Source organism: Alosa alosa, chromosome 2, assembly GCF_017589495.1.
Source record: "Alosa alosa isolate M-15738 ecotype Scorff River chromosome 2, AALO_Geno_1.1, whole genome shotgun sequence".
Taxonomy (NCBI): domain Eukaryota; kingdom Metazoa; phylum Chordata; class Actinopteri; order Clupeiformes; family Clupeidae; genus Alosa; species Alosa alosa.
In genome coordinates this window covers 11,607,952-11,631,653 of record NC_063190.1, presented here as the reverse complement: position 1 = coordinate 11,631,653, position 23,702 = coordinate 11,607,952, and the positions used below count along the sequence as shown (strand labels likewise).

The following is a 23,702-nucleotide window of genomic DNA, read 5'->3' as shown; positions in this document are numbered from 1 at the left end:
TTTCTGTATTTCATATCTGGTGAACATCTCTTTGCTTCTACTTTTTGTACTCCAGCTACTAAAATGGGCATACAAAACTCCTTAATGTACTATACTTGCAAGAAAATCTCTACATTAAAACAAGGATGGTTCCATACAATTTATCTATGAACCAAATCATAAATACTACTAAACAGTAAAGAAGATGCAAGCAACTCAAGACAGAAGACATATGCTGTAACTGAATGGGGGCGTTAAAATGGGAGGGAGGTCTGTATATTTAGGCACTGTGTCAATGTGGATGTGCTGAGGTTGTATGAGGAAAGGGTCAATATGTTTGAAACAATAATGTATAGGCAGCTCTAGAAATGTCTGATTTCATTCTCTTACAATTGTTACAGAAACGTGAATAAAAAAGGTGACATTTTCCGCAGCTACAGGTGCCCATACAAAGTTACCAGTGAAGCAGTTGCAGTTTAGAGCCCAAACAAACAAACAAACAGACAAACCCAATGCCGTGGTAAAACATGTCATCAAATGAAAACAGACCAAAGGCAAATGGTAAAATTACTAAAAAGAAGAAGAAGAAGAAGAAGAAGAAGAAGAAGAAGAAGTAGTAGAAGAAGAAGAAGCAGAAGAAGAAAAGAAAGAGACAGAAATAATGAAAGACCAAGTAGTTCACTGGTATGTGGTAGTCCCCCTACCCCCCTCCCCTACCTCCCCCCCATCATGTTGCATGGCGTGTAGCTCTGTGCCGACGGCCTCTGCTCCTGTGCTCTAGATGAAGTACTCTTTCTTCTCCTCAGACGCGTGGTTGCCCTCAGCGTTGATGATGGCGGTGTCGGCATCCGGGGCATCATCGGCACCTTTCGCCTCATTTGTCAGATATGTTCCTGTTTCAGGAAATACATTACGCACTCTCACAATTACCATGGGTTACACATAGGCACAAGGTGTTTTTGCAGTTGTCAAAAATAGGCCCCACTTTACTCTGACTGTTGCAATTAAAGCATTTAGTACTTGCACTTATTATTACATGTTATTAGATGTTTCTGACTTTAAACCCAATGCAAAGTACATATAGTAACAGTACAATTATTGTAAACGTATAAACACACAATACTGTTATTTTACTGTTGTTAACTATTCTAAAACATAATGGCTTTTATTCTAATGTTATTGTAAGTTGCTTTGGAAAAAAAATGTCTAATAAATACTGTAAACATAACCATTACCATAACAGGCAGGGCATGCAAAAGGAACTAGATAGTGTGTGTGTGTGTGTGTGTGTGTGTGTGTGTGTGTGTGTGTGTGTGTGTGTGTGTGTGTGTGCGTGCATATGCGCCTATGTGCATGTGCGTGTGTGTATGTGTGTGTATGAGTAATCACCTTTATGCCTGGCCAGGTATCGCCCCAGTACGATAATTAAACAGAGTGTCACAAAGACCACCACGGCCACCACTCCACCAATCAGAGCATGGTCTGTGCTGTGCTGCCCCAGTGCATTCGGATCTGTGGAAGGAAAGAGAGAGGGAGACAGTGAGAATGTTTGTTAGAGTGTGTGTGTTTGAGAGAGAATGTGCATGCAAGTGTTCTGTGTGTGTGCGTGTGCGTGAGTGTGTGCGCGTGAATGTGGTGTGTGTGTGTACTGTATGTGTGTGTGTGTGTGTGTGTGTGTGTGTGTGTGTGTGTATGTGTACTGTATGTGTGTGTGTGTTTGTGTGAGTGAGTGAGAGAGGAGAGAGAGAGAAAAACAAACTGAGGGATAGAGAGAGAAAACGGAGGGATAAAGAATCCAATGATTGGACATGCCAGAGAAGAAAAACACAAGTAAAATGTTACTACTCCCTGTGAACAAAGTCATTAAACCCTAAACGGTTACACTTTACTTGACAGTGTCGACATAAGAGTGACATGACACTGTCATGAAAGTGTCATAAACAACAGTGTCATGTCACTCTTATGTCGATACTGTCAAGTAAAGTGTTACCCACTAAACACTACAGCTGGTTAAAGGAACCGTATGTAAGAAATGTATTTCAATTAATCCTAAAATGGCCCTGATATGTCACTAGACATTAAGAAATCATGTTAATTTCAAATACTTATATCACTGACAACAGTAGTCTGACCAGGATATTGTCATTTAAAAAGTGAAGTTGCAGCCCTCAACTGATGTTGATGTTGTGTTTTGTCATGTCATGTTGTATTTTGGCCTGATGCGCCACCCTCAGCCTATCTACTAATCAAGAAGACAGTACTGTTTCGGCATCCAGGTTGGCAACCTCGAGTCAGGGGGGAGGGGGAGGCGATACACCGCTCTACAGTAATTTGAAAGTGATTGCAGTACCAGTTTTGGCCACAATCTTACATATGGTTCCTTTAAATAAACTGTCAGAGAGAGAGAGAGAGTGAGTGAGAGAGGAGGGGAGGGGTGAAAGAGAGGAGAAAAGTTAGAGAGAGATCATGAGAGGAGTAATGATAAATGCGGTAACCTTTTGAGCAGTATTGCTGGGTAATCACATCTCTTGTTTTAAACATTCTGACTGGATGATCATGGAAAAACTGGTGATTTAAATTTTGCAGACAAAAATCTACTTCTCAATATCGATGGGATACTTTGCTTCACTATTGCTTAGCAACACTGTCTGGCAATACTGCCCAGTAACATCAAAAAGTTGCCCTCTGTGTCCCCACCCTTAGACAATCAGGACAAATATTCCAATTCCATAAAAGTATAAGTATGTGTATGTATATTGTTTTGGTCTTTTTTGGTTAATCTTGTCTCTTGGCTTTTTTTTCTTACTAACTACAATTTGTCTTCTGCCTGCCTTATTTTAGTCTTCCCTTAGTAGTCATATGTTATGTTTAATCCTCAGGAACTCAGGAAACTCATTAATCAGAATAATCATTACAGTCAACCTTAATTGTTTAATACATTCTTCCACAGCCTCAGTCAGGCACATTTCCATGTACTCTCAATTACTTTGTACTGTAGCTATTTATAATATCAATTATTATTGGATTATATATCTGGAGACCTTGTGTTACTACTGAGGCATCCAGGCATTTTTCATCAGTTCCAGCCCTGGATAGCACAACAGTATAATGCAAAGAAATAAGAGCACAGAGAATAACATTTGTTTTATTTGTTTACAGTGAAAAAAAATGTTCTAATGTAAATGCGCCAAGCTGATATATTCTTTAAAGGCAACATTCCCCTGACAACCACCTCAGTGTTCTTACATATGGACATTGTATGCCTTGAACATATACACTGTATGGGGAATATGATGATACACTGCTGGATCTTATGACACCGGTAGCCTTTTGCAGAGCATCCAGTCGACGATAACATGAAAGGTGAAATATTCTGTTCCTGGAGATTGATATGAATAATACAAGCCATTTCATTACTGTCTGCCTCCATTCTGGGACACAGATCTCTCTTCCCCTCTTCTGGGGAATAACTTGGCTTGATCTATGAGGGATTCAATGGCCTCTCGCACAGTATAGATTGACAGAATCCATCAGCACTGCAGTCCACATACACAGGGATGAGCAAAGGGAAAAAATGAAATAAAAAGATGATACGTTTCTTGTGTTACCAATCACATTATATTTTAATAAGGTCAGATATATTGCTGTCGGTGAGATTTTTAATATTGGTGCAGATGCAAATCCCCTTTTTTAATATTTATAATCCCTCCCGTCTTCTCCTGTTCAAATGAAATGACTTCCAACTGTCCTCCCTCAGCCCCAGGTGTTACCAGCCCACTTGTCATCGGGTCAGGCGCCCAATACGACATCTTCATCTCTCTCTCTCTCTCTCTCTCTCTCTCTCTCTCTCTCCCTCTCTCTCTCCCTCTCTTTCTCTTGCCCTAAAGGGCGCCGAAAATGGTGATCGCTTTGAGAACAGGAGAAGTGTTTGACAGTGTTTGAGAGTTTCTCACGTTGACATTCACATGCTGGTTTTTCTCAAACCTTCACCCAGGGCAGACAGAGAAGGAAGGAAGGAGGGGAGGAAGGAAGGGAGGGAGGGAGAGAGGGAGGAAGGAAGGAAGGAAGGGAGGGAGAGGCTGGTGATTGACTGGCTCCCTGCGTGGAGTCTGGCTGATAGCAGACAGGACTCGGGGCGTGTTCTGTTTGGAACAGCCTTTTGGGTTTGCGCTCTTTCTCCTTGTAGGGGAAAAACATTCAAGGTGAGAGCTGAGATTCCAGCCACAGTTTCTCTCTCTGAGATCCCCAGGAGCACTGCTATGTTGAGGGGATTAGAGGGTCTCTAATCACACAAAGTATTTTTAATGACTGCCTCTGAGAAACAGCAGTGGAAAAAGAGAAAATCAGTGACAGCGGTCAAGTGGTGTGCAGGGCTCACTCTGAAGCTCTCTCTCTCTGAAATTAGAACTGAGAACAGTGGCTAACCTTGACTAATTACATTTAGGAAATAAAAAATAAAAAGTATATTAATACCCTCTATGTCAAATTGACATCTGACAAAACTGGAACTGGACAAACTAAACAAATGCTCATAATAAACACATGTATTACACAAACAATTGAAAACACGCTTTGAGTAGTCCACGTTGGGAGAACATTAAACTAATATGGCTGTGCTATGTCAGGCAGAGTTGTAGTGAATCGGGTATCTTCCTAAGCAGGTTTTAAGTGAGAGCTCATTTGAATATAATTACTAACTCAGTTGTGGGGAGGCCAGCCAGGCTCAGCTCACCCACACAGACAGTGACAACCAGCAAACAGGGCTGTCTAATGGCGCAAAGTAAACTTATGGGTTGGCACATGCAAAATAAAAAATCTAATTTTCCCACTGAGAGGCCACTGTTTTTATAATAATATAATGTCCAAAGTTATTTTTTGCTTTGCTGTTCCCAGCAAACATTTTAGTACAGCTTTCTGGGGAGAAAATACATATCTGTATAGCCTACTTTTCATTGAAAGCTTTACAGGTCATTTAAACTGAACTGTGTAAAAAACGGATGGGTGCATTACAGAATGGGGAAGTTTATTTAAAACAGATCTGCACATTAGGGAGTTGAGTTTTTGGGTCAGTGCCTAACAAGACGCAAGACGAGACGACGTTTCGATATGCTGCTGTTTAATTGGATTTCTCCAAACAAAAACAGAAGGCCAGGAATAATAATGTCTGGCCTAATTCTCTCTGACTGGTGTGGGTCCAGTCCTGATCTATGCAGTACGTGTATTACTTGTATTTTTCTCAACAACAACAAAAAAAAAGCTCAAAAGCTTATAACAGTAAAGTAGAAAAAAACATTACAATACCAAAGAGAACAATAAGAGTAAAAGGATAGAAGTGAGTATTATTCATCTGGTCTTGTTCCAGTCCTAAGTCATCTGCTATGATGGGCACGGTCCTCTTGTCATTGTCCTCGAGGGGTGAAGCATTTTTCTTTGACTCATGGCACCCCTCTTACAATGAGGTCTTTTTTCCACTGTTTGAACTGAATGAAAGGGCACCAAGGGGGCTTCATTACAGTAAATGAGACCCTCTCACTGTCTCTCCCCTTTAAGTATCTCCTCTGTCCCTTCTGTTTTTAATGAATGGCAGGACAGTTACTCACAATTACTGTTAAATGGCTAAATTAAAATGACTTTTGTCGGGGATGCATTCATTTTAATCGCTTTGCTGCTAATTACGTTTTTAAATCTCCCTTTGGTCCCGCACTGCCGAAGGATGAAGAGAGGGGTGGAGAGAGGGAGAGGAATGGATAGAGAAAGAGACGGAGGGTGAAGGAGGACACATGAATGGACGTGTCGACACCTCCCTGACGGGCTCACCTCAGGGGCGCCTCTGGCTCTCTGCCTACCCCCCCACCCACCACCCACCCAAACCCCAGTCCTCATCTCCTCCCACACTACACCTGGGACGGCTCTACTTTCCCTTCGTTCCTTCTTCCTACTCTTTCAATCACGACACTCTTGAGGAAAACTAATGGGGAGAGAGAGAGATAGATAGAGAGAGAGAGAGAGAGAGAAAAGAGGGAGGGAGGGAGAGAGAGAGGAAACTAATGGAAATGTTCATGGAGGAAACAGACTGCTCATCTGAATAAAACTCAGAGACACTGAGACATTCTTCCTGCCACTTTCCTAACCACAGAGAGAGAGAGAGATAGAGAGGGAGAGAGAGAGAGTGAGAGAGAGTGAGAGAGAAAGAGTGTGTATAGGTAGAAGGTTTGAGGCTATATGTCAGCATTCCTCTTAGGAGGACTAGCACTGCAGTCTCATACACAGTTTGACAAGTAGAGAGGAGATTTTTTAGAGCTGACTTTATTCATTAGGTCTCCAAGCAACTACAATGCAGAATTTAGGGTACATTGGGGTCGGGATCTTAACGAGATAGCAATTATCTGACATTAGAACATCACTGAGTGTAGATATTCACCTTGATTTCTGAATGATATTGGGATGCCACGCTAAAAAAAAAATTCACTTTATTTTCAATTTACTTTTCACTGCTATGATGACCCTTTATGACGGGTAATGGATTCCTACAGTACAGACACAGTTATGCCATCTTAGTTGTTAATTATTCATTTGAACCCCACATAATGCATTAAAACTGAGATCAAATAGCTATAGAGTATCATTTACTTGTTTTTATCTCTAGCAGAGTTCAAAGACACACACATAATCGTTATCTGTGATGTGGTCAATCTGTATCTGTATCTGCATCTGTAGCTCCGCCAACACCGACCAACCTCTGTCAATTTGTTTACGGACGATTCAACATGTTTAACATGGTCAAGATGTTGAATTGGCATTGGAGCCGTCCAGAAAAGGGTCTAATTGGCTGTTTAGCTTGGCTATTGTTGCTAAGAAGCATTTGATATGATCCTGAGATACAATCCTGGTAGTTAGCAGTTTGCCTTTGGACGATTGGATCTAATAACACAGTATGACCTTCTCTTTTCTCAGCCTCTTTCTTCCTTCAACAACCAGAAAACAGGGAGAATGGGAGGTCGACAAATTATCCATCTTAACAAAGCAAAACAATGCCATTTTGCAAAATGTTATCAAAAACAAAGAGAGAGAGAGAGAGAGAGAGAGAGAGAGAGAGAGAGAGAGAGAGAGAGAGAGAGAGAGAGAAGATCCTATCCTATGAATAATGAGTTTTTTTGACAGTAAAGAGTGGAAAAGAGCACCCGGCCCAGCACTTGAGACAGAAATTCATGACAAGAAAAACAACAGTGCCGACCTTCACAAACTCCGGTGAGTCTGAGAGGAGAGAAGGCTCCTGAATGATGTAGCTGGAGAGGGGCGTGATAGGGTTCTGTTTAGTTGGGCCATGCTGAATGAGGCAAAGCTCAGCAAAGAGAGAGACGGAGAGAAAGAGAGAGAGAGAGATAGAGAGAGAGAGAGAGAGAGAGAGAGAGAGCAGAAGTGAGAAAGAGAGTTTGGGGGAGAGTGCATGGAGTGAAAGGAGACAGAGAGAGTGATAGAAAGAGGGGATGGAGTGACTGAAGTGCAAGGAGAAGGACAAACTGTTGAGGAGCCGTGAGATTAGAGACAGAGGGGAGCGAATGAGAAACTGAAGAATGGAAGATAGACTGGGTGGAGAGGAGGCAGAAAGAGACAGAGAGAGAGAGAGAGAGAGAGAGTAGGGGGCATGCATGAGAGAGAGGAAAGGAGAAAAGAGAGAGAGAGAGACCTATCTAACATCTACCCAAGAAAGAAAGAGTTCAGAGTGACAAAGGTGAAGAGGCAGATGGACAGAGGGAGTGAGATGGAGGGAAAGGATGGAGGCAGCTCCAGGGTAGCTACAGCTGGAGGGAAGCGTGTTGTCCAGTACCTCTCTTACCAGTGGCTGCAGGGTTGGCGTGCTTGGTGTCTATGAAGGGGGTGGTGTCTGGTGGGGTGGGCTGAAGGGGAGGTGTTGTGGATGGAGGCGGGGTAGTGGGGGCGTCTGGCCAATGGGACAACAACATAAACAAACAACACAAAACAATACAGAGTATTGTAGAAAAAAACAAACAGACAGACAACACAAGACAAAAACAAGGAAAAATATGTATAAAATGGAACATTAACAAAAACAAAGAATCAAAGCAAAACAAGGCATATTGGCTATGTAAGGAGCATGTCAGACAGACAAAAAATGTAAACAATGTCATAAATATACAAACAATGAAAATGAATAGCACACAAATAGAATGTTTTAAACTGACAAATCTACAGGGATATTCAGGTGTTTAGCAACAACAAGCAACAACTCACAACCAGGTGTCTGAAATCCTAGGTTTATGAGGGATAAAGTGAAAGTTAAGACTAAAAGCACAGCGTTTCTTGCATGACAATGGATGGGGATAGAGCCAGCAAGGCAACAGACTGGGAGACATATTGTGCTGCTCACGCAGACTGGTGGCACTCTGTAAAGGAACGCCTACACAGCGCTAACTTTAACAGGGCATGGAAGAGGAAAAGCAAAGCAATATTTCAACAAAACACGGCTGCCATTTTGTCAATAACAATGAATTTGAGAGGGAGATTTTATTAATGGCATCATAAGGAGATCCTACAGGTTTAAATAAAGCTAATGAAAGCCGATACCTTGAGTATGTCACTGGCTACTCACCCTTCATATCAAAAGACAGCAGAAGGTTCTACGGACAGCAAATTTCCCTCAGTAGGCTACACTTGTGTTCCTCCCAGCGCAAACTCTGACATAAAGCATCTGCATCATCTTACCACTTCAATGGGCGCTAGCATTGTGAAATGCACTGTCTTTGCCTTTAGCGCACAATATACTGTAAAATAGTCTAAAGCAGTGAAGGCCATGGTAAGGAGGCACATGTGTGCTAATTATTACTGTAATGGAGGGAAAGAACATGCAGTGGCATTTGAGAAGACAGTGGCTAATGCATTCAGCACACAGACAGCACATTTGTGGCAGCCAATTACCCCCCTTCTACTCCTGTGAAGTTGTCACTTTCATAGCAACCGGCATCATTAAGTGCTTCAGTTATCTGTGCTGTGCTGTTGTCCTGACATTTTCACGAGTCAAGAAGTTGATTCCTGGCCCGCCAAAAAGGCTAATTACATTCCTTAGCAGGAGAAAAAGGGATGCAAAATCAAGAGAGGGGAGAATATGAGACTCCTTTATGTGTGTGTGTGTGTGTGTTTCCTGCCCAAACAACCTGACAGTGCTTCCTTCGGCCTCAGACTTAGTTTTGTTTTTAAACATATACTGTTAAAACTTCTGCTGCAGTGCCAATTACTGATTTAATACACATGGAGCTGATTCAGATGTCTATGCTATATACACTGTAATCTGTTTTACTGTTGATCAATATGCACATTTAGCCAGGAGAAACTTTAGTCTTACTGTGTTTTTTATTCTTAGATCTTGCAATCACTCAACTCTGATTCAGCTCATAGAGCCAGAAAAAAGTTAGCAAAACATCTAAGCTTAAAAAAAAGTAACGCTGTGTTCTATACTTAGACTCCAGTCTACCACTCATATATCCATTACATTTAATGCTTAATGTTTCCCCTTGCTATGAATCACTTTACAGCAACGGGAAACAGGTCATAATTTAGAGTTATTCATGTTCCTTTTAAACAGTATTGTCTGCTGGAGATCTGTAGGAGATGTACAGTAAAGATCCTTTCGTTGTAAGGTTGTAAAACAAAAACAGGGTTATCAAACGCAAGCAGTATGTCTCTGTGTGCAGTACGCTGGCTACTCACCGTAGACTACTAGTTTGTATTCCTCATGTGCTGTACCCAGGAGGTTGCTGGCCTCACAGCGGTATGTACCGTTGTCTGTCTTGTTGAGGGAGGTGAAGGTCAGGTCGTGGCCCTCCACAATCATTCTGTCCAGGTCGGGCAACTCACCACCATCTTTGGTCCACAGAACGGGCTCTGGCCTACATAGATGAATGGAAACACACACTTATAAGAGTACCTGTGTTGCAAGGAAGCTGGACCACAAAGTACTGCATAACATACTGAGCAATGGCACACAACTGAACATGATTTAGATTTATAAAGACTATAGGATTACGGTTTAGAGTCATGCAAGTACAGAAAGTCAATGTGCTCTTATAACCTGATAACTAATGTGTTACGATGTACTAATTAGCAAAATTACACAGCAGTAGTAAAGTAAGTTCTACTCCGAGGAATCATGTCTAATTTGCCGGAACGGCAACACAATGACTTACGGAGGGTTTCCCTTGGACACACACTCCAGCTTCAGGAACTGCCCCTCCTGGGGGAATGGCTGGATGTGTATAATCTGCACTTGGGGGGCATCTAGGGCAAAACAAGGAAAAACCACACGAGACTAACTCAGACGCTGTTACCCCATGAGACAAATGCAGTTTTACTGTCACAAACTCTCTCCAAAGGCTCTCCGAGGACACTGGTGTCTGTCTGAACAACTTTGAGAATGCACTGTCTGATATCAGTGCAAATCCAGTCTTTCTCTGTCTGAGTTTCAGTGGATCAAAGCATCCACAAAATGTGCTCCCCAACACTGGGCTTCTCATCATGCCTACACATGCTATCTGGCCCTGCTCCAGGCATGCTAAGCTCCTAGCATGGACCTTTACATTCAGGTCCTGTGTAAAGGCAGTGGTCAGTGTGATTGTAATGCTCTTGATTAGTTCAATCAGGCGTGTTCAGCTAATCAGGAGTGGTGCTGGTGAGTGCAGTCAGGTATGCAGAGTGGGAAGGACAGAAACAACGCTGAGCACTCTGGCCATCAGGAAAACTGAGCTGCGCTGGCACATCGCCGACCTTCAAAATCAGGGCCAAACATCGAATTCTGAGCACTGCCTTGACTGGACTAAGGAATGCTTTAAGAAGAGAGAGTCCTTTTTGAAATTTCATAAGACAGTGTTGGAATGTTTGGATGGAAAGTGGACTAGGGCCAAGGTTACTGTACTGTATATAAGTATAAGTATAAAGACTCAGAGATTTGGTCTCTGCATTTATCCCAATCCGTGAATTAGTGAAACACACTCAGCACACAGTGAACACACAGTGAGGTGAAGCACACACTAATCCCAGTGCAGTGAGCTGCCTGCAACAACAGCGGTGCTCAGGGAGCAGTGAGGGGTTAGGTGCCTTGCTCAAGGGCACTTCAGCCGTTCCTACTGGTCAGGGTTCGAACCGGCAACCCTCCGGTTACAAGTCCGAAGTGTTAACCAGTCGGCCACAGCTGCCCCTAGGTTAGAGGAGAGGTAAGGAGGTAAGGAGGTAAAGAGAGGGCAGAAGAGAGAGGTCGAGACGGTCCTCAGATGTACAGTACGGAGAGAGCGTGAGAGAGGAAGTGAGGTGTATCTGTACTCACACTGCACCTCCAACACCTCGGTGGCCTGCTGTGGGGACGAGGCCAGGGACACGTGGTCCACCTGGCAGGTGTAGGGGATCCCGTCATCATTCTTGGTCACCTTCATCTGCAGCGAGCTCTTCACTGTGTACGTCTTGCCACTTAAATTCACCTCCTTCACACCTTGGCGAAAAATGGACAGTGTATTAAAAGTGATGTCCCTCAATGTCTCATCACTGGAGGGTGAATTCAGTGTTAAGTTGTGTGTGTGTAAATGTACATGAAATGTTAAAGGGAAATCATTTGGTGTAGATGATAAACACTACCATTAGTGTATTTAGTATGACAATGGTAATAACACAAATCAGTGGGTTCTATATTCCCATCTAATTCATTTCGGTAACCTACTCTGACAAAAGCTGCTTTATTAAGTGTGTATTCCCATGGTATTGGTATTTGCGACATAAAAAGGAATGTAGACGTCATATTCTGTCTGTGTCAGACTCTAGATCACAAGGGATTCCTGTCTTAACGGTGCAAATTGCTTTTTAGTTGTCATGAGGCTAATGCATTACTGAGGGATGAGTGGGGTTCAGACAATGCAACCATTTCATGCCTCAACAGCAACAATGTAAACTGTGAAAGCAATCAAAGGAAGTCATTATGTTGAATCAGTGCATTTAGGGAAGCACAGCATTGGTAATTCCCCCATTTCAAATTAAGGCTGAATCAGAGGAGACATTAACAGTCATCACAGGAAGCTTCCCCCTTTCAATGCTTTCCTTAACTTTACATTAAAACATTTAATTGGAATTGTCTTATGGGCTAAAGACAAGTTTCACTGACAAGAATTGAACATTCACTGCTGAGGAAAAAGAGACTTTAAAAGATTAATCAAATAAATAGCACCACTTACAATAAGTCTTGTTGATCCTAGCATGTTGTTGAGAATTGCTTTAAAACTTAAACTGTTTACTATGTTGTTAGTCGCTTGCGTCAGCCAAATGTAATGTAATGTAATGTAATGTAACACAATGCATTAGGAATCTGAAGATATTTTTGACACTTAAGTTGAAAAACAGTTAGGACTTGAACAAATAATCAAAAAGCACAATGACATTGACTGAATAGAAAAAAAAAAACATAATCTCAATAGAGGATGGTGACACACTCCAAGTGACACAAGCAGTCATTAAACATCTCTCAAATTCATCAACCATCTCTCAGAATGAAATCATCCCTAACCATCAGCAGGCCCAAATACTTTCCTCTGCCTGTTCCTCCAAATGATGTATATTCATATATCTGCATCTTTCCTCACCTCGTCTCTGTGAGGACTCAGGAGAGCTGAAGAGCTGTCCTAGCCCCTCTGGTGTTCACTGCAGATGGTGCTCAGGCATGCTGCAGACACGCTTATCTGACAATTAGAGGCTTATTATAAAAGATTGGATAAAAATGAGCGGAATTTTTTTTTAGAAAAAAGGATACAATAACTCAATTAATTACGAAGAAGTAAGAAATAAACACAAAACGTCTGTGCGTTCACCATCTGTCACTTTCTTCAGTAAAATTACAAGGGACAAAGGCTAAAAGCCTTTTGCTGTGACTAGATTCACATGAAGCTGAAGAACAGTATCTATAAAATACTCTTTGCCTTTCCTATGGACATTTCTTCTGTGCAAAGGGCTAATGTGTCTGGTGTCGCTCTTTACAAAACAATAGTTTACGAACTGCCAATACCATTCTCTGAGGAAAGTAAAATAAAGAAATGCTTTTGAAATGCTGTCATTCTAGATTTGTTTTTTCCCTGCAGATTTCCTGAGGGTGAAGTGAATTTCCATAAACCCTGGTCCTTATCTACGCCCCCCCGTCATATCACCGTATGTCACTGGCCAACATGTCAGCAAGCACACTCACATTGCTGTAGGAAACGCAAGCGAGACATTCACAAATATGGATTGTTTTGAATTGGCTCTGGGCTCTGAAGTCAATAAATAAATAGCCGAGATGCAGCTCAAGGCAACATGAGCGCCCTGAGCTATTTGTTCAGACCAGGTCTGACAGGTTTATTAACATTAGCATGAAACAAACACCTACAGTATGTGGTGTTGACACTAAGCTGTCGCAAAGGTTTATTTCATTCTAAATATTGACTTGCTTCATTGACATTCTTCTTGGTTTCTGTTTTCTTCTTTCTGGATCAATCCCATCCCACCCACTCCACCAATATACTGCCACAAACAAACAACAACAAAAAAAAAAAGGAGGAAGAGGTTGAGAGAGGGAACACTCCGTGTAGAGGTCACATCAGGTATCAGACAACACAATTGTGCATACTGGCCAAAGCCTTACATTATCTGGGGGGAGAGTGTTAAGCCTCTCAAAGTATGACAACAATGGATGGATATTTTATGGAATGTATTAGTTGATCCTCTAGAGAAATATTTATTTTATTCTGATTTCAGGAATAGCATCAGGTCCTTTTAAAAGCCAGACTGACGCATTCGGTGGTCGATGACATTTCCACATCCTTCTATGAGCCAAAAGGGAGGCAAAGGCAAACACATTTTTCTTATTAAGTATAAGTATAAGTATAAGTATAAGTATAAGTATAAGTATAAGTATAAGTATATATACTCTTTTGATCCCGTGAGGGAAATTTGGTCTCTGCATTTATCCCAATCTGTGAATTAGTGAAACACACTGCACACAGTGAACACACAGTGAGGTGAAGCACACACTAATCCCGGCGCAGTGAGCTGCCTGCAACAACAGCGGCGCTCGGGGGGCAGTGAGGGGTTAGGGGTTAGGTGCACTTCAGCCGTGCCTACTGGTCGGGGTTCAAACCGGCAACCCTCTGGTTACAAGTCCGAAGCGTTAACCAGTAGGCCACGGCTGCCCCTATTGGTGGTCATTAAGACCTCACTTACTAGTACACCAAAAATGGCCATTTCTGCATTTGGCTTCATGTCGGTGTCAAATGCCTCATTTAAAGTTTTGCAAACAGACGACTAAAAGTCTCTTAACTTTGGACAAGTTGAATTACAGCGGTCACAGCGGTCATCAATGTCTGGATAGACTTTGGACAGTTTTGATTTGGTGTAATAAATTCGATGGAAGACTTTAAACTGTATCAGTGTATCATTGAGGCGGGCACAGGAGGATGTTCCATTAACTCTACTCTGAGCACAGTCCTAGGCTGCATCAGATATCTCCATCTCAAGCTCTTCAGCCCAATCAGTTCTGATTTTATCTAATGACACCAAGCTAAACTAATCAACTAATCTAAAAAAAAAATCTTTTTTTTTTTAAACTCAACGTCACACGTCAATATTCTTCTTTCTATAAGCCATATTTATTTCAGAAACAGTCATTTCTCCTTGCCGCTGAATGTGTCTTCTAATTCCAAGTCAAGCCCAGACATTTAGAGCCGATGGATGAGTCAGCTGGTCTGTGGACTCTCAGACAGACCCCAACAGCAGCCCCTCTGGACTAAACCCCAACCGCTACAAGCTTTTATGCACAGCTAAAAAATGTATGACTAGTTTTAAAGGAAGGCTACCTCTGAAGAGGAGATGGACAGAGACAGATTTATAGCATGAGGAATACCTGGCCAGAGAGAGAAGGAAAGATGGAAAGGAACAGAGGGGCAGATAGGCAACACACAAAATAGTCAGATAGAGTGAGTAGAGAGAGAGAGAGAGAGAGAGAGAGAGAGAGAGAGAGAGAGAGAGAGAGTGCTCTGGATCCAGTCCCTACTAGATTCCTCAAACACATATATGATAGTTTGGCTCCATTTATTCTCAATAGACCTCATTAGAAACATGTACATTTCTGAATCCTTTTAAAACCGCTGTCGTGAAACCTCTATTTAAAAAAGTCAAATCTTGACCATACTATCCTGAGTAATTACAGGCCTATAGCAAAGTAATTACCTTTCCTAAGCAAAGTACTTGAAAAAGTTGTTTGTAATCAACTTAATACCTTCCTCAAAGACAGCAGTATTCTCGAAAAAAATTCCAATCAGGTTTTAGATCAAATCACAGCACAGAAACGGCCCTAGTAAAAAATGGTTAAATACCATAATTTTCCAACTAGCAGCAGTTTATACATTGGTTTTGCAAAATTTCTTCAGCTATGAGGTTATATGTAAACTGTATTACAGGCCCTAGACCCAACAGCAAGACATACAACATAAAAAAAGAAATAAATACATAAACACATACAAACATACTCTGATTCATGAGAGTCTTAACAAGCACCCATACCAATGTTTCCACAAATATGATTGATATCTGACCGAGCTGCACCTGGGGCTTGTGAGCATCATTATAATACAATAATAATAATAATAATATAATACACGGAGGCAGTTAATATGGTATTAATATAGTTTCATTTTTTTTAACTTGCGTAAAACACTGTCCTGTGGCTTATACACAATGCGGCTTATACACAGGAAATGACTGTAAAGTTTCAATCCTTGTTCTTCTAGATTTGAGTGCAGCATTCAACATCATTGACCATGATGTTTTAATTCACCGCCTTGCAAAATGGGTTGGTCTGTTAAACTGTTTTAAACTGGTTTCAAACCTACATTACTGGCAGAGATTTTCACAGTATGTCAGTCTATAGGATCATGTGTCTGTAAAACATGATTTGCCCTCCTGTGTGGCCCAAGGGAGCTGTCTTGGTCCTTTGCTTTTTTCCCTATATATGCTTCCGTTAGAAAACATCATATGTCAGCATAATGCAAACTTCAACAGCTATGCAGACGATACCCAATTATATATTTCTGTGGAGCCAACAAACCCAGATGGCTTTGCTCTCTTCTCACATGCTTAGCCTCTATTAATCAGTGGATGAGCAATATTTTTTTAAAACTAAACTACGATAGTTTTGGTTGTATAGTATAAGTATATATACTCTTTTGATCCTGAGGGAAATTTGGTCTCTGCATTTATCCCAATCCATGAATTAGTGAAACACACACAGTGAGGTGAAGCACACACACGTGAGCTGTACAACAGCGGCGCTCAGGGAGCAGTGAGGGGTTAGGTGCTTTGCTCAAGGGCACTTCAGCCGCTTCCTACTGGTTGGGGTTCAAACCGGCAAGTCCAAAGTATACTATACTTATAAATACTATACTATACTTATACCATACATGCTGATGTTTTAATTCACCGCCTTGCAAAATGGGTTAGTCTCTCTGATAATGTTTTAAACTGGTTTCAAACCTACATTACTGGTAGAGAATTTTGGACCAAAAGAGATGGTTGGACCAAAATCAAAATGAGACACCGTTCTTAATAATCTTGGGAACCTGCAAGTCAAATTAAAAGTAACAAGCCTAGGTGTCATTTTAGATACAGAGTTAAGCTTCAAGCCCCATATCAGTAAAGTTACCCAGATTCCACCTGAGAAACATTGCCAAAGTGTGCCCTTTTTTAACACAACAAGATGCAGAGAAATTAATCCATGCCTGTATCAGTAGGTTAGACTGCTGAAATGCACTTTTTACTGGTCTCCCAAAAAAGCAAAGAAATTGTAACTCATACAGAACTCTGCTGTTAGACTTTTAACTAAGACCAAGAAGAGGGAACACATCAGCCCTGTGTTACTGGCTCCCTGTTTCCTATAGAATTGATTTTAAGGTTCTGTTAATGACTTACAAAGCTCTAAATGGCTTAGCATCTTCATCTTTGAGCTTTTAATATCCTATCAACCACATAGGAACCGTAGATCTTCCAATGCTAATCTTTTAATTGTGCCCAAAGTGCTCCACAAGCAAAGCGGAGAAGCTGTCTTTATTCATTATGCACTGAGGCTTCGGAACACCCTGCCTCTGTACATCAAACAGGCCAATTCTGTAAACATATTTAAAAGAGACTTTATTTTTGTATAATGGAGCTTTTAGTTAACTCACTTTTACCCTGTAACTTCACATCAATTCACATTTTACTGATGCTTTTTATTTCTGCTATTTACAGGGTCTTCCTATTTTCACTACATTAATTGCAATGAATGTGTATCTATGTCATGTGAAATCTCATTTTTACTTAACTCTAAATCTCTGATGTTTTATTTACTGATTTGCTTGTTTGTTTGTTTGTATTATTACAACTTTTCTTTTTTCTTCTCTTTCTTTTGTCTCTATTATTGTGTTAAATGCTCCAAACGTAAAGCACTTTGAGTTGCATTCTGTGTATGGTGCTATACAAATAAAGCTATAAATAAAAGCTTTACCATATCCTAACTTGTACATACTCACAAAGGACATTGGCTAAAATGTCCCAGAGCTTCAAGAAAATAATGACAAATATAGACCTCACGTTGCAGAGAGAAAGTCACATTGAAGTGCAACACAAAAACACAATATCCTTGTAATTACATATAACTTGCACTAAAAAAGCAATTCAGTTCTGCCAAAGTGCCAAAGAAAATCAACATAAAAGACATCCCATTGAAAGTATGTTCTTGTATTCATAAACCAGGTAAAACACAAAAGTTCTGATGTCAATCTGACAAGCGAATTCTTAAGAACTGCTAGCATTTAGCTTTGTTGAATAGAAAGTTGAATAGAAAATCTCTCTCGAACACATACACACACACACACACACACACACACACACACACACACACACACACACACACACACACACACACACACACACACACAAAAGACAACAGCAAACAAAGAACCACTTTCCATTACATGTGTCCTTGGAAGAAGCTGCAAGTTTGATAACTCCCAGAACTCCCCTCATGTTTCATCACAAGCTGTTTCTCCACCACGGTATTCATTAATTCACCAGTCTGTAGCTGTGCACTGCATCGCAATACAACCACACTTTTGGGATCCAAATGTAACATGGACAAAATAATTGGACGAGACATCATCTGAGACGAGGTGTTCAAAAAAGGTGTGGTATCCAATGAGATGATTTCCATGAACAACAGACTTAGATTTCATCTACTTTCTCTTTCTATCGTTCTGTATGGACTTCCTTCAGACGCATAATTCATTTGACTGATTATGCACTACCAGGATTTTTCCTCTCAGTATTTCTTGCCTCTGTTAGAGAAGGTGTTTTTTTCCCAGGGAAGATTTGGTTGACAGAATCAAAATTAAGGTCAGGGTTTCTCATTAATATTTATGAAAGCAAACACCAAACTCCTATTCCTACAAGATAAATACAAACATGCACACACCCACACCCACACAAACACACACCTGACCTATTCCACTAGAGACACACATACACGTGCAGCACAATTGGATGTGCAAACACACACACACACACACACACACACACACACACACACACACACACTCTCTCTCTCTTCTCTCTCTCTCTCTCTCTCACACACACACACACACACACACTCTCACACACACACACACACAAACACACACACACACACACACACACTCTCTCTCTCTCTCTCTCTCACACACACACACACACACACCTCACACACACACACACAAACACACACACACAAACACACACACACACACACACACACACACACACACTCTCTCTCTCTCTCTCTCTCTCTCTCTCTCACACACACACACACACACACACTCTCTCTCTCTCTCTCTCTCTCTCACACACACACACACACACACAATTCACACACTAATTGGAGTTGTGGAATTGTATCCATAAATGAAGGGCTTTTGTAAGTTCTGTAGCTCTGGCCTCAGGAACAGCTACTTATCAAAGCTTTGAAACAGCATTTACATACAGAGATTTTGTTGAAGGTTTTGGAATCAATGTTAAGTATTACAATGCAGAGGTTTGTTGAAATACAACTGAATATAGATGAGCCACACTGTCAAGGGTATAAGAGAGCACTGCTGGATTTGCACGATGCCCTCTTTAAACATTAATCAAGGAGAAGGTCTACTGACACGTGGGGAAATGTGTGTATGGTGCCTGAACAGTCCACGATGTGCATATGGCATCATGATGATACTGGTATCTTTAAAGGGATAAGACCAAGAGCTGATCAAGTAAAACTTGTGGTCTCTAGGTCACAGAAAGATACTGAAAATTCAGTGTTTCCTTATGGTTATAAACTGTTCAGATAACAATGTAAAATATCATGAATCGCAAACATGGTTATGTATAATAGGACTTTATACTTTGCAGCAACTGATTGATTAATGTCCATACAGTCCTTCATTACTATACAGAATGCACGAGACTAACCAAACACATCTTATGATTCATAACGTTGTTATCTCATAAACATTCATTTCAGAGGCACCCTTTCATCTAGACTTGCACAGTAATCCTGTATCAATATCATTATCATTCACAATCTATCACGTTAATGTTCACAGGAGGAGTGCAGGTTAGGAAAATAAATGAAGAAATGCTTAAAAAAAAAAAAAACCTCCCTCTCCGAAGGTACCACTCAGCCATAAAATGCATTGACATTTTTTAATCAGCACTTCATGACACAGACTTCAGGGGGATCGACAAGCAAAACAAAATTGTACAGAATTGCAACAACATCCTTCTGAAGGGAGAGATACGGCAGAGGCAGAGGAAAACAAATTTACAGCCTCCACTTTTGACATGGACAACAGATTTCACCTGATGCACTTTCTCCCTGTCAGTAATCTAAATATGCCTCGCCCTGTGTGTGTCTGCATGTGTGTGCGCGCACACATGTGCTGTCTCTCTGTCTCTCTGTCTCTCTCTCTCTCTCTCTCTTTCCTCCTTCTCTCCCTCTGTGTCTGTCTATCTATGTGTGTGTATGTGCGAGTCTCTCTCTCTCTCTCTCTCTCTCTGTATGTGTGTATGTGTATGTGTATGTGTATGTGTATGTGTGTATATGTGTGTGTGTGTGTGTGTGTGTGTGTGTGTGTGTTTGAGCCCACGCTTCCCCTCCATCTGCATTGGTTTCCTGCTCCTCTCTGTTTCTCATCTGCTGTTGCCTCCTCTCCCCAGGTTGTCGTGGAGCAGCAGAGTCTCACACACAGACATGTTAGCTTATTGCACTCATCAATCACGCGCGGCCGGCTGACATATTTGATCTTAATGAAAGCAGCTAGCTCTAATGGAAACGGCCAAGGCTGACAGCGGAGGATGTTGCACGATCCTCTCGGTGAGGCCATCGCCATGCGCACGTGTGTCACTGTCTGATGTGTTCCTAAATCCTCACTTCCTGAGACGGTGTTTAGAAGTGGGCGAAATTCATCTCGCGATGTGCTACAATCAAACATGTGCCGAGCCAAATGAGGGGAACAGGAAAACAAATGTGATCGTGGGACAAGTCAAGAAAATGGACAAATCAATCCTTTTTAGGTCAGCCCCATGTTTTCTGTTCTCAAATGCCTTTCTTCAGAGGGCGTCCAATAACATTTTCTCCTGATTAAGTTTGGGTGACCTGTCCTGTCTGGACTCATGACCTTAATTATTACAAAGACGATTAGTAAAGTTCAATTAATAAACTTCACCGCTGACCTTTCAGTCCACAAAAGGGTGCTTATACAACTACCGCAGTTAGACTGATGACGACCAGTGATCTTCTGATTGATGAAAGGTAGTAGTAAACACAATACACCGTATTTCAACAATACACAATCACAACATTCTCTACTACTGTCTGTTGCTCATTAACATCTAGACTCTGAAATAACAGGTGTACCGGTATATGGATACTTTAAATAACATACATGCTGCTGTTGAGAATTGCAATCCCTCATCATACTTGAGTCTAAGCACAGACTCTCCTCTCTTTGCTTTGAGGTGCCCACTGGAGACTGAGTAATCAACGCAGTGCAAGACACTCTCTCAACGTGAATTAGACGAGCTGTATTTTTAGAAAGCAAAAGCATGGCGCCCAACAAAAGGGTTGGCTTGATCTACGGAGAGCCAGAGCACAGGGGTGATGAAAAAAGGCAGAAAACAGAAAAGAAGAGCTGTGGTTTGAAATTGCGGTCGCCTTGGCTCTCCATGATCAACCGAGGAGATCATCAATCAAAACAGAATTGCTTCTGGGGAATGGAATTTGAGATGATATCTGATGTTAGGTGACTTCTTTTTTTTTGCCAAGCCAGTAAGCAAAAACAGTGTGTGTATGGACCCTTTCAAGAGAGTTCCATTATCAGCATCATAGTTGGCCCCACAAGACTTCCTTTTTAACATTCCATATGTTATCTTAATGCAGAGGAAGTAGATTGGGGCCCAAATAGAACGTTCAAGCATTGTTTTTGTTTACCTTGTTGAAAGGGTCTATAGTGCCAACGGGGACAAATGAGGACAAAAAACAAAAATCTTTGATGCATGCATACTAAAAATAAATGTTAACAGTTTTTGATTTCCTGATGACTTGTAACTGATTTGAAACAAGTTTGAAAATAAAGTCAGAGTTTGTATCTCTGTGTCTCAATGACAATGAGTGTGGTTATAAGAAATCCAAGACTCCACTGACATCATCAACAACAGAGAAAGAAATGAAATGCCACTTGCTCTCTGCCACTGGCTTGTGCTACAAGTAAATGAATGATCAAACAAATCTCAAAAAGGGGAAAACTCAATACACTTTCTTGAATTCCTACTTCTGTTTATCTGTTGAAATGACTGTGGCTTGTGTTCAGAGAAAATAAAAACCACTATCACCAACGGCAAAATAAAAAGCAAATTTTCCATTCCATTATGATATTGATGATAAGACATGGTGCGGTCCTCACCTGGGACCTCGTTCCCATTCCTGAACCACCGGATGTCTGCGGCGGGCTTGCTGCCGGACGTCACGCAGGTCAGAGTGACCTGCTGCCCCTCCATAAGTGGGTTTGTCAGGCCCAGGATCTGAGGCTGGTCAGGGACTCCTGTGGTGGGGGGGGTGCAACGGAAATGGAAAGGAAAGCAGAGATGCAATTACAGTGCACCACTTTTATCATTACATGCGTGTCTCTGTGTGTGTGTGTGTGTGTGTGGGTGTGTGTGTCCTGTTGTGCTTTTCCTCAGGTTTGCTCAGGAAAAACAACAAAAATAATCTCCTCCCTTAGTCCTAAGCAACCCTACTGGCAGTGCCGCCTGCATGGCTGCAGCTTCCTGACAGACACAGAGGTGCAGAAAGACTTATCTGCTAGCCAGCTCTGCCTTCAGCAAGACTCACACTTATGCCTGACAATCACAAATTCAGACAGCCCTAGGCAGGAGATGTATATCTGCTAGACTGTCATATCTCATTTCTGCTGAGTCACATACATACAGTATTATACAATACCAGGAAAAGAACATTTATTTAAGATTGGATGCAGTGATACTTATTTAAATATATTATAACAGTAATATTTTTACTATATTATTAATTCAGATCTACATCATATGCAATCTCAAGAGGAGTACATCAGTAACCAGGAGGATACGTTGCCTGCGATTGCACACACCAAAACATGATAGTGTGGTTTTCATGGGGTAATCTTTATGATAAAGCAGCACAGCTGAAGGATATATCCAGAGTTTACGTATACAATGATGCTGCAACAACCTGCCTGTGCCTATGTACAGTATGTAAGAGTTATGGATGGGAAAAACACAAACACATGTGCCCGAGGCTCTAAGTCAGTTAGATTGAGTGCTGTTCCTGGGGAGAGTTGTTTTGGGTACACATTAATTAAAAAAGAATTTTCCCTGTATTTCACTCGGCCCATTTAACATCACATCCTGAAACAGTTGTATTCATACCCACCGTGAGTTAGCTTTAATAATCTATCTGCTTGACCACAATTCAATAATATGAAATCCTAATGGGGTCCATCAAATATAGATAATCAGATAAGATAATTGGGCATCCAATTAGCTAGGAAATACACAATTAAATGATATTTGTGGGATAATTTAAAAATGAGAGCCACTAGTGCTTGGCACATGGTGGCAAAAAGTGCATCTAATTTCATAAATGTGATTAATATAATTAGACTATCTGCTGAAGTCATTCCAGCAGAAAGCAGAATGTCATAAATTGGGCATTCGGGAAGATGGGCAAACTGGCATAATTACATGCTGCTCATGCAGAAAAAGGTACACAAGGTCCTTCTGAGGAAAATAAAATGAGTAGAAAATGCAGTAAATATTGTGAGACTTCAACGCCACTAAATACTCTAAGATGACTAACCAGAGACACAAGATAGCCTATGTAGCCTATGTCCACCCAGTTCCTTCTAACACTTTGTATGGTCAATTTCCACCCAGCTCCTTCTAATTTTCCTTTTAAGCTGATATTGCCACTTACATACTTACATTTTGAGTGCAAAGTAAAGACTGTGTAATGTGAGGGGGGATTTTTTGGCTGCTGAGCTCAAATGTGAACCTTTTGCCAGGATGGAGGATTGTCCCTTTAAGTGATGAATGTAAATGTGTGTGTGTGTGTGTGTGTGTGA

The 23,702-nt window shown here is 41.2% G+C and overlaps 1 protein-coding gene across 3 annotated transcripts in view; it reads right to left on the bottom strand.

Moving 5' to 3' along the window:
* Positions 1 to 706: 706 nt before the first annotated feature.
* Positions 707 to 23,702, bottom strand: part of LOC125291166 (cell adhesion molecule 2-like) — a 231,256-nt gene continuing 208,260 nt past the window's right edge. For 2 of the 3 annotated variants that reach the window (XM_048237763.1, XM_048237764.1), the window contains 7 exons: positions 22,008 to 22,145; positions 11,315 to 11,476; positions 10,182 to 10,272; positions 9,706 to 9,884; positions 7,817 to 7,921; positions 1,369 to 1,491; positions 707 to 872 (listed from right to left, as the gene is read on the bottom strand). In XM_048237763.1, the coding sequence (XP_048093720.1) occupies positions 757 to 872; positions 1,369 to 1,491; positions 7,817 to 7,921; positions 9,706 to 9,884; positions 10,182 to 10,272; positions 11,315 to 11,476; positions 22,008 to 22,145 (914 nt within the window). In that variant the 3' untranslated portion in view covers positions 707 to 756. The remainder of the gene's footprint in view (positions 873 to 1,368; positions 1,492 to 7,816; positions 7,922 to 9,705; positions 9,885 to 10,181; positions 10,273 to 11,314; positions 11,477 to 22,007; positions 22,146 to 23,702) is intronic. The other variant, XM_048237765.1, reaches the window with a different exon arrangement.